Source organism: Manduca sexta, chromosome 22 (genome assembly GCF_014839805.1).
Source record: "Manduca sexta isolate Smith_Timp_Sample1 chromosome 22, JHU_Msex_v1.0, whole genome shotgun sequence".
Classification (NCBI taxonomy): Eukaryota; Metazoa; Arthropoda; class Insecta; order Lepidoptera; family Sphingidae; genus Manduca; species Manduca sexta.
The window spans coordinates 2,113,789-2,125,338 of NC_051136.1; the positions used below are offsets into that span (position 1 = coordinate 2,113,789).

Below are 11,550 nucleotides of genomic sequence, written 5' to 3' on the forward strand. Positions count from 1 at the left end.
GCAATGCACCCATGAGTCCTTGCAGGTATTGTAGAAGTCATGAGTCATACTCAGCGCCGTACCAAGGGCGATGCCAGCAATATCCAGGCCCAGGGGCGCTGAAATGACCACACCGAGACCAAGTTTTGGGTCATGCATAGACGCAGTCATAGAAGCTCGCATCGGTCGCATAAAAGGCTAGTTAATCTGATAATAAAGATCATTTAAATACCAAAGCAATACGTACTACATCGTGTGCATTCCGTTTAACATTAGGTTATTTCAATAATAAATCATTTTCCTCGTTGATAACAATGAAAATACTTAACAAACGTCCACAAAAGATCAATGAAACATGTCAAAGTTTATAATAAGTTAACACCTACGCGACACAGATAATATACGTAGGTACCTCTCGTGCGTATTCAGATCCCGTGAGGACGAGTTCCTCAGTTCAGTGCGCGTTCCGAGGCGGCATGTTGTGGCCAGTGTTCATGGTGTGGTGCACGGCATTCAGCCAGCGGGCAGTACACGCCGTGCGGCCTAATATCATTTTGTTTTTAGCAGACGATCTGGTGAGCGTTGTTTTTGTGAATATTTTATACATAAAGATCTATAAGTATTTAAACACAAAGATAATTTAAAAAAAGGAAACTTATTAACATTTATGTTGTTATTATTATTTAAAAATATTAAATAGGAACGTTAGATAACTTTTATAAATAAGTAAGTAAGTACCTAGAATTTAATAATTTTATTTTTTTATTATTGTCAAGTAACTAGTTTTTGACCAATGGTTCTACTATGTTGTGTTACCTAGTTTTATTTGGTGACACTAAAAAACAAAATATAAACACATACTTACTTAGGTACTTTTTTTACTTGTGATTGTCGTCTAGCGGTCAATTTTTGTTTGAGTTTTCTTATAATATACTTACTTTTACTCCGTTTTTAAACACAAAGATACAGATATAAAATAAATCTACACATATATATGCGATATATTTAGTTTCATGTGCTTCATATCTATTAAAATATTTTACGTATAAGTAAGTAAGTATATTATAATACAGGTTGTTTCAAACGTCGTCTTTAATTTGGTTTATTTTCTAGAATTTATACAATAAGTCTACTTATCTAATAGATAAGTATTAATTCTGTTTAGTTATATTTACGTAAAAAAGATATTTATAGATTTATTTAAGCAAATTCATTCTTACAAATTACATATTATTTACAAACAGATTTGAAACAATGTTAACAATAATATTATGTTATTATATTATTTCATTGTATACCTATATAGATTACAATATTTGTTATCTGTGACCTATGTTACTGCCCGGTTGCAGTACCTACCGATATTCCTACTTAGCTATAAATATTGTTTGTGTTCTTTATACCAGAAAACTATTTCCTCAAAATTGTTTAAGATATTTTTATTATTACTTATACCTCATAATATTATTATAGGCAACTACGGTCTAGTGTAGCAACGTATTTTTTTCCACTTATGTCATTTTGAATACTTATATAAGTATGTAATAAAATTCCAAAAAGATATAAGTAGGTACTTATTTACAGGATTGATATGATATAATTTTAAAAATCATTTCTCATCTATTGACGCTTCTTGAGTAGATAAAAGCAGTGCTGGAAGAGAGTAAACTATAGAGTACAGGGTTTGATTTTCAGGAAAACAATTTCGACGTTGTATCTCTTACGAATCTGAATTGGCCCTTAGGTGCTCCCGCACAAAAGTTCCAACGATAACATTAAGTATAACATTCTTTCACATAATAATATACTTAGTATGATTACAATTTGTTGGTACATTTTGTGATAAAACTTCAAGTAACATTATTGTTGACTTTACATAATTACAGTGCGGAAGCGTTACCGTTCATTATAGTACGATCCCTAAACTCTCTAACTATAGTTACTTTTGGAAATTAGGAGTGACTTGTGCAATTTAACAAAGATTTCCGTATAGAGTGTTTACAAATGCACGCTCTTACTAGCGGTTCTTCCCCCCTGTATGTAATAAAATAAGTCCTTAAATAAACACCCATATATACAATCCAATGTATTAATATTGGCCGTATCCATTCATAACACTAATGTTTATAAACGATTCTAGTAACTACAGATGATTGTTACAAATAAAGCAATAATAATAAGTCAAACTAACTGTCAAATAAACTTAATTCTGATTGGTCAATTAGAACTGTCGATAAGAAGCAATTACGGTTATTGAAATCCGAAATTTGTTATTACGTGATTCCTCTAGGGGTGGAATGATGTGGGCTTCCACGGCAGTAACGATGTCTCGACCCCGAACATCGATGCTCTGGCGTACTCCGGGCTCGTGCTGCAGAACTACTACGTCACCCCCATATGTACTCCCTCCAGAGCCGCCTTGATGACTGGGAAATACCCCATACATACTGGTATGTATGACTATATTAAGTTTTTTTTCAAAATGCTGTTTTACTATGGTTGTTATCGAATCAGTAATCTGGTATGTGAATTCTATTGAATATTATATTTTCTATATACCATAGATTGAATAATATTCATATTAAATGTTGAAAAAAAAAAACAAACCATTAAATTGATATAATCCGTTTACCGGGTGTGGTTCAGTCACTAATTAAAGCTCGGATTTTTTTTTTCTTTACAAATCATAGCACTTACAATATGTGGGTTATTACAACTGCGTTAAGATGTGCACTAAGTTTAGAACTTGTATCGCGTATCCTTTACAAACCAGTAACAATAATTAAATTTGTCAGACTAGTTCGAAGTCTCAAAGTATTACCTTATAACAATTGAACATACCCTAAAACGAGAATGGTTTTATTTATTATTTTTACCGATGATTGCATGACCACTTGTTGACAATAAAAACATTTTTATGGCCACGTTTAAAAATATTTTCACTAACAAAAACAGCCTCTAAGGCTGCGGAATCTGGTCAAGGTATATCGAGTTTTAAACAAAAACGCGGTTGAGTTATGTGTAACGCAATTTTTCTCGCGAAAACCGGTTTTTAAAACACAATTATTTATGCACATCACACATCATGTTAGGTCTTGTTTACACGGATACATTTTAGATATTTATACTCGCGTGCTGCGACTTATGTAAAAATTAAATAATGCAAATGACCATGTAAGCCGTCTTGCAACTATTACGTTAATTTTAATAAAATATCAATGACTTAGATGTCACCAATTTTTTTTAATCTTTTCCTCACAAATCAAAATTAAATAATTTTATATCAATTAGTTTTAGTATTCCTACCTCAGTAGTCAATAAGGAAAAGATTTTAACAGTTACTTTACATGAAGCTTTTCATACGAGCCATATCTTGGGATTGATTTAACCATTCCCTGCCGTCCTGACTTGATTATTTTACGCGGCAGTAGGTATAATTAGCCTTTTCGGTTTGATTACTAACAGCCTGCTGATTTCTCTGTTTACGCTATCTATTTATGCGCATGGAAAAAGCGTTCGACCCGCGGCGCGCGCGCCTCGTGTAGCTCTAGCCTTTTCCTAATTGGAAATTCGCTTTGACATGAAAAATAAAAGATTTTTTGATTTATGAACCATTTCAGTTTTATTATCTACAAATGAACTACCTATTTGTTTTTATTTATTGAACGAAACCTTGATTTGAAGTTAATTTGTAGCTTTGAATAGAAATATATGGAACTAAATATACCTAATGCTGGACTTTCTGGTGGGAATACTTGATATATTTAATGACCGACTGGATAGCGACCGCCATGATTGGAAAACCAAACACAAAACCACAATAGGTATAGTTGTTCGGGAATTAACTTCATAATTGTATTCTAATCTCTACCATTCCTGTATATAATATATGGGCAGTTAATTCGAATGCACCGTTAGTTTCCTGCGGCGGCTTCCCGTCTCTAAACACCCAATTGATTTAGCACCTGCCCGTGTTCATAGTTCAGAATTAAGCATACAGCAAACTAAACCTTACTGTGTTACTTTAAAGGTCGTATTTAAACAATAAACAAGGACAGGGGACACACGATGATGCAATAAGTCGATGATCTCGCTAAGGTGTGATGTTATTAAATTTTTTGTATGTAACATAAGCTCACACTGGCATCTCTAAAGGATAATCAGAAGCAGAGAGGCCTAATACGCGGGGAAGTCAAAATTCGTATCTCTATTAATTAATTTTTGCACACATTTGTCATTTCGTATCGGTGCCAAATATTATGTAGCCGGTCTAGGCCCGGGCATAGACATCTTTAGGGAAAGTCGGCTACCGAAGCCCTGCATTATATTTTGATGAGCGGCGCCCGTTAGTCGCTGTCGATTCGGCGACTCCGCGCCGCGCCGTCTCGTCGCCGTCGACAAATCCGTGACTTACTTGGCATGAAAAACAGAAAACATTCTCTCCAAATGTTCCCAATAACTATGATTGATGACATATTTATAACATAAGGTTTCTAGTACGCAGGCTTCCTTCTCAACGAAGACTACGCACTACCGTTACCAAGAATACCAGCCACAAAAGTAGCTGAACATTTTTTTTAATCTCTTTTAAACCTTTGTTTGGAACTGGAGGTACCCAAGATAACACAGCAATCGTACCGAAATGCGAAATCGGGGCAGTTCTAGGAGTACTTAGATTCCTGTTTAAAATTCCAGGTATGCAACATGGAGTTATATACGGTGCTGAACCTCGAGGTCTACCGCTCACCGAGAAAATATTACCTCAATACCTCAAAGACCTGGGCTACAAAACCCACTTGATCGGCAAATGGCATCTCGGCAGCTATAAAAGGGAATATTTGCCGTTAAATCGTGGGTAAGAGACACATATACTCACACCTTTATCTCCAAAGGGGTAGAGAGAAGCATTACTAGTGCACTCTTTACCGTGTGTATTCCGTCCCATGGTGTAATAAGGACAAGCTTATCGCTATATCGGGCAAAAATTCCAGATTTCGGGCTGATACTGAACTAAATATCCCTATAAAACTACAGGACACGTGATTCGAACTTAGACCACAGAGCGAAAGTCATGCCGTGAATCTAATACAACTACGCCTTCGAGGCTGTCAAGGTATCCTTACTTTTGGAAACTAACTTCACTTTCCAGTTTGAACTATCTATATTGGGCTTAGATCCTTTTGCGTTTCAAAATAGATATACATTTTAATTGGTAAAACATTTCAGGTTTGACAGTCATGTTGGATTTTGGACGGGCAGAATAGACATGTACGACCACACCTCTATGGAGCATGGTTCGTGGGGATTCGATTTTAGGAGAGGTAACTAGTCGCATTAATACTGCCTTAATAAATAAAATGTGAACGCAACGAGGACTTAGAAACTAAAGCAGAAACGAAGCTATCGTAGGACTGGGCGGTACAGCGGAACCTCCGGAGCTAGGCATCTGGCAAATACTTAAAGTTTACTAAAGTAATCTAAATAAAACTTCATGGATTTTATCACTGGACCGCAGGGTCATTAACTTGCATTCTGAACCCTTGGTTACCTAACATCATTGGAAATATGTAATAAATAATATTATGATCTTTAATTTGCAGGTTTCAAAGTGGCTCACGATTCCTTCGGCCGCTACGCCACTGATGTGTATACCAACGAAGCAATTAAAGTAATTATTTACAATTATCTTACAATAACTTTTGCTCGCGGCTTCATCCGCGTGAATAAATTAAAATTCCCGCTTTATATTTTCCCGGGATATAAAGTAGCCTTTATCCTTCTTAGGTATTCAAATTATGTCCAAACTTAATCTCATCGAAATCTATTGAGTGGTTTTTGAATTTATCGCGTTGAGACAGGCAGACAGATGCGAGGTACTTTGTTTTAAAATATAATTTTTACACAGCGCACGCAATGGAATCGCTCAAAAGGAATAAATTTTCTACATTTTGCAATTTTTTTCATTGATTTTCCGCTCCTATTGGTCATAGAGTGATGACATACCTGGATAAATGGGCTATCTAACACTAAAAGAGTTGTTCAATTCGAACCAGTAGTTCCTGAGACCAGCGCGATCAAACAAACAAACTCTTCAGCTTTATATAATAGGTATAGATATAGATTAAATCATAAATGCGTTTAGATAGCTAATATTGTGTAATGAAATTACCTGTTTATAGAGCTAGTCAGTTTTTGTTCACAAAGGAAACAATAAAAGCTAACGTAGTACTTACTTCTAGTAACCTCCTATCACATTGATAAGCACATTTGTTTGACCTAATTGATTTCTATAGGATGTCGCGCCAGTGTGAGAGATAGCGAGGCTTATAACTTAACAGAAACACGAGAAATTATCGCTCTAGGCCAGAGTTTCCCAATTTTTTTTTCTCATAGACCACTTTCAAAATTTTGCTGGTGGTAAATTTCTACTATATTGCCCCGAATTTGCAAGTTTTTACATGTAACAATTTTATTACTTTTTAAAATATTATCTGCCTATATTGATAGGTGAAGTTTAGTTACATACATTTAGTTCTTTATTATTAAAACCAGATGAATTTTCGTGGACCCCCGCTTACGAATTATGATCCCCCATTTATTGGTTACGCCAACATAGACCCCCGTCGAGTCTCCCGTGGACCACTTTGGGAATCAATGCTCTGGCTGACGGATTTTCGGTTTGATTTTTTAAATGTAATCTCAAATTTAACGCACGTATCTATTGTATGTACCTACACAAAATTATATTTGTCATTGTAATGACTTCATATCTGGTATATTTTTATTAGAAAATAGAGAAACACATAATAAAACATTTTCAATTTGAATCTATCTATAACAATAATATATAAACTTGAAATATATAGAGTTAGTTTGAACGCGCTTGTCTCAGCAACTAACCAACTCTATTCATTCAAAGAACCTACATTAATCCTAAGTGCTATACTCTTTACCTCGAAAAAACTTCATCACGCGGGAGGAACCATAGGCAAACGCTGCAATATAAATGTGATATGCAGGTAATCAAAGGCCACAACGCCAGCGAGCCGCTGTTCCTGATGGTGTCGCACTCGGCGGTGCACAGCGGGAACCCGTACGAGCCGCTCCGAGCTCCAGAATCAGAAGTGGAGAAGTTCAAACACATCTCCGATCCGAAGAGGCAGAAGTTTGCGGGTATGAAAATTTATATTTCTTCTTCAGGGTACTCAAATGATATTTGGTGTAGGTCAATAACTTGTTACTTAATAACAAATACTAATTTCAAAATATATTTTACTGTTGGTAGGTCTCTCATATGTGAGAGTCCGCCTGGGTATATACCACCGCAATGTCTATTTGTGTGTGTGTAGTCACTGTTGTAATCTTGTTTTAAGGGCCATTGTAGCCAGTGTAACTACTGGACATAATATCTCAATGGCAGTGGAATGCGAAATAGTACTTCGTGGTTCAAAGTGTTGGATGGTGTTTCTACTGTTTATGAGCGGTCGCGTCGCTTACCATCAGGCGAACGACAAGCTGGTCTCGTCATTCAAAGCAATAAACAAAAAATATATATTAATCTAAGTCTTCAAAGCCCTCACAACAGTTGAGATATTCAGGATCAGGAGCCCCCCCCCCCCCGGCCTCCACCTGCCTACGCCCTTGCGCTTACCATCAGGTGCAGTGCAAGTCACTTTGCCGTGTCAATATACAAAAAAGGAGGTAGTTTTATTTCTCGAAGTTATTAATATCATTACCAATCTAAAAATATCGATCAGAAAAACAAACACAACGAGCTGTCTCTTTCGCTTTATTTATTTGTTTGAAATATCACATTAGCATATTCATTACTTTTTTAGCTGTCCTATCGAAAATGGACGAGTCCATAGGCAAAGTTGTAGACTCATTGCACACGCAAGCAATGTTAGAAAACTCTATCGTGATATTCAGCACTGATAACGGCGGTCCAGCGGCGGGATTCAACGATAACGCTGCTTCAAACTATCCTCTTAAGGGGGTAAGTAAAGATTAATATTTACACACACACGCCTTTTATCTACAAAAGGACAGGCAGAGGCACATCTGGTGCACCCACTCTCCACCATGTGTTTTCCCATGAAGTGATAGGGGCGAGCCTATCGCCATATCGGTCACAAATTCCAGTCTCAGGGCTGAGTATAAAAACCCAAAATCATTATGCCCAAGACGGGTATTAAACCCGAGACCTCAGAACTGCAGTCGTACTGCAATACAACTACGACTCCGAAGCAGTCAATACATTTTCAAATCGTATCGTAATGCAACTACGCCACCGCAGTCAATATCTCTTCAAAATACAGCCATATTTAAACTATCGTTATAAATTTATACTTCGAAGATGCAAAAAGGAACTCCTTAAAATCAAATAGGACTTGGATAATTCTTTTTTTAATATGTTATGATGACTCTTGATTTAACAATACACAAACATATTGCACTGATTAAAACACAGTGTATTATTATGAAGGTAAAGAACACGCTGTGGGAAGGCGGCGTGAGAGGCGCGGGAGTACTGTGGAGCCCTCTGCTTGAGAAGAAGTCCCGTGTGGCGGCACAGAGGATGCACATTGTCGACTGGCTGCCCACAGTGTACAGCGCCGCGGGGGGAGATATCAGGTAAAGTAAATAAATACTTACTATCTTAAGCCTGATGCTGAGCAGTAAACCCAACATCGCTTTGCCTGACCGGGGATTGAATCCGGGACTGCAGCCTCTGACAGTCGTACCGCACACACATAATTACGCCATTGAGATAGTCAGTTAAAAGTTTAGTAAAATAGAAGTACACAACACACACACACAACATCACGCATTTTATCCCCGAAGGGGTATGCAGAGGCGCAACCAGGGCACCCACTTTTCGCCAAGTATGTTCCGTCCCATGATGTGATAGGGGGCGAGCCTATCGCCATATCGGGCACAAATTCCAGACTCCGGGCTGATACTGAGCAGAAAAACCCAAATATCACTTTGCCTGTCCGGGCGGGATTCGAACCCAGGACCTCAGAGCGCTGCCGTACCGCGCATGCAGTACAACTACGCCACCGAGGCAGTAAATAGAAGTAGCGAGAAATAAATTACTATAAAACATACAAACCTATCTATTGCATCATATAAGTATGCGTTTGAGTTTAATATTGGGTAAATTTATAAAAGTCATAAGAATTGAATAAATATTTTTGCTCGCTTATACGACTATAGTTATAAGACATAGAAACAACTTTAGTTCTTGAATTGTCCATTGTAATTAATATTTCCTTCCAAAAAATTGGTATTGAAATAATAATTCTTATTAGTTTAAAAAAATATTCAATTGTTATAGTGCATTCCAGAACATAGACGGGATAGACCAATGGCACTCGTTGTCGAAGGATGAGAAGTCATCGCGTACGAGTTTGCTTCACAATATCGATGATGTTTGGGCCTCCGCTGCTCTCACAGTCGATCAGTGGAAGATACATAAAGGTACTAATCTCAAATTAGCATTTTCAGGAAATAGTTAATTAAGTATTTATCAGAAAAAGTATTAATACACAAAAACATCTAATAGTTAAAAAATTCATACTCAAAAGTCTTGACTTCAAAAATGTATTAGGCGACATGAACAAATCTTAAATCAAGAAAGTTTTTCTAAATCTGAAATACCATCAGTAGATTGAACATTGCGTTTAGTTTATACTTTTAGCTTAATTCGTAAATAACTATAACCATGAAAATAGAAATCCTGATCTGATGGCGTTACTTTGGTTTCATTAGTTTAAAGTGAATTTTGTCAATGACTTCCAAATTTCTTTTCATGTAGTTCATCATAAGAATTTTTATTTTCCTGGTTAAGCTTATGCCACCATTTATTGCAGCTAAATATTTTCTTAAATGTTATATTCAAAGAAATAGTTGTTCTAAAATATTTTATTTTAAGGTACAAATTACAATGGGGCGTGGGATTTTTGGTATGGGCCGGATGAGCGCAGTGGCGTCTACAACGTTAGTAGAGTTTGCGACGGATACGCGGGCAAGGTGGTGCAGAAACTTGGCTTCATGCCTGACGGAGACAAGATCTTTGAACTTAGGTAAGAACTTGAGAAGGGTCCGTACTTGTGTATGCAATACTTCGTTTTTTTCTTGATGTGTTTTTTTAGGTGCATGGAATAGTGACTCTACTGCCCCTGATGGTAAATGGAGTGGAGTCGAATAGAATGTCGACTGACGAGAGATGATTACCCCTCAGCAGTCGACACAACTATGCCGGCCTGTTGGAACCGGATATACACAGGCTGATCTCAGAACGCGACACACTTACGTGGGCCACTATGGCGGGTTTTGACACCTCGTGTACGGTGATCGCTATCCGGGCGGATATAAAATATATCCTACCTCTATCTATCAGCAAAAACAGTAGCAAACACCAGCAAACATTATTTTCACTTGATGTAATAAAATTTGTTGCGGAAGACTGAAAATTCACTAAACTGCTTTTGCTATATAGTATATTCATCTTGATAGCACCAATGAGAGTAAAGGCGGTAAATGTCCTGTACTATATATCCTAAAAATCTAATAGCCCATAGAACTTCTAACACTTTCCTCTCTCCTCTTTGGCCTATTACCTTACACAGGTGGTAATTTTCCAGGAACACAGCCACATTGAAATGCAACAGCAGCATAGAAGCAATACCGTGCCAGCCGCTACAGGCGCCATGCTTGTTCAACATCGAGGAAGATCCGTGTGAGAAGAGGAACTTAGCGGAACAGTGAGTACTTACAGTTACTATCTTTTGTAGCCTTGGTAAATAAAGATAATAACTGATTGCAAAAATAACCCAACCCAACCCAACTATTTGACTTTCACAGTTCATAATACATTTCTTACTTTAAGAGCGAATAAATTTACTGAGAGACGTACATATTGTAATATTTCATGTCCATTTGGACTATAAATATGTTCGGCCTGATCCCAAAACATGAAATCTGGCTAATTTGTAACAAAACTATGACAAGCAATAAGTCTTTTGTTTAAAGTTCGAATTTTAGGAAGTCAAAAATCAAGAAGGTACCTAAAGTCGTAACCATAATAGCGAACAATGTTTTCTAATTAAAACATTCATCTACCAGGGAACCAGAAATACTTCAGAAGCTTCTAGAAGAGTTAAACAAAGTAAACAAAACAGCCATACCGCAGAACAGCAAGCCGATAGAACCGAAAGGAGATCCGAAGAACTGGGGCAGGATCTACACCAACTTCGGAGATTTCGACAGTAAACACGCTTCGTCTGTTTGTTTATAAACTGTGATATAGTCAAATAAAGTACTTTAGCCTTTGAGTATTGCTGGTCGGTGAAGGCTAGACCTTTGTAGATGATAAATTGTGAGTTAGAAATATTCGATGAATTTAAGGGTATAAATCATAAAGTGTTAATAACATATTAATTAGAAGGAATATCTTTATGTAGCCATTATGAAAATTAATATGTAAGAAACCAAACCAATGCTTACGCCATGACAGATTTTTGTTTAGAAATAAAACACTAGTTATTTTTTTATGTTTATTTATTA

At 36.7% G+C, this 11,550-nt stretch overlaps 1 protein-coding gene across 1 annotated transcript; it reads left to right on the forward strand.

Annotated features, from left to right (window-relative positions):
• Positions 1–248: 248 nt before the first annotated feature.
• LOC115452542 (arylsulfatase I) lies at positions 249–11,535 on the forward strand. Its single transcript, XM_030181099.2, has 12 exons — positions 249–554; positions 2,270–2,429; positions 4,675–4,834; positions 5,206–5,300; positions 5,580–5,647; positions 6,999–7,152; positions 7,818–7,975; positions 8,465–8,613; positions 9,320–9,462; positions 9,917–10,067; positions 10,629–10,748; positions 11,110–11,535. The coding sequence occupies exons 1-12, from the start codon at positions 456–458 to the stop codon at positions 11,279–11,281; spliced, it is 1,629 nt and encodes a 542-aa protein (XP_030036959.1). The 5' UTR covers positions 249–455; the 3' UTR covers positions 11,282–11,535.
• Positions 11,536–11,550: the final 15 nt, after the last annotated feature.

Excerpts from the sequence above, each read along its gene's own strand:
- LOC115452542 (XM_030181099.2), top strand. The coding sequence starts at position 456 with ATGTTGTGGCCAGTGTTCATGGTGTGGTGCACGGCATTCAGCCAGCGG. Across the intron at positions 8,614-9,319 it reads GCCGCGGGGGGAGATATCAG|TGCATTCCAGAACATAGACG; the intron begins GTAAAGTAAATA and ends CAATTGTTATAG. Across the intron at positions 10,749-11,109 it reads AAGAGGAACTTAGCGGAACA|GGAACCAGAAATACTTCAGA; the intron begins GTGAGTACTTAC and ends TTCATCTACCAG.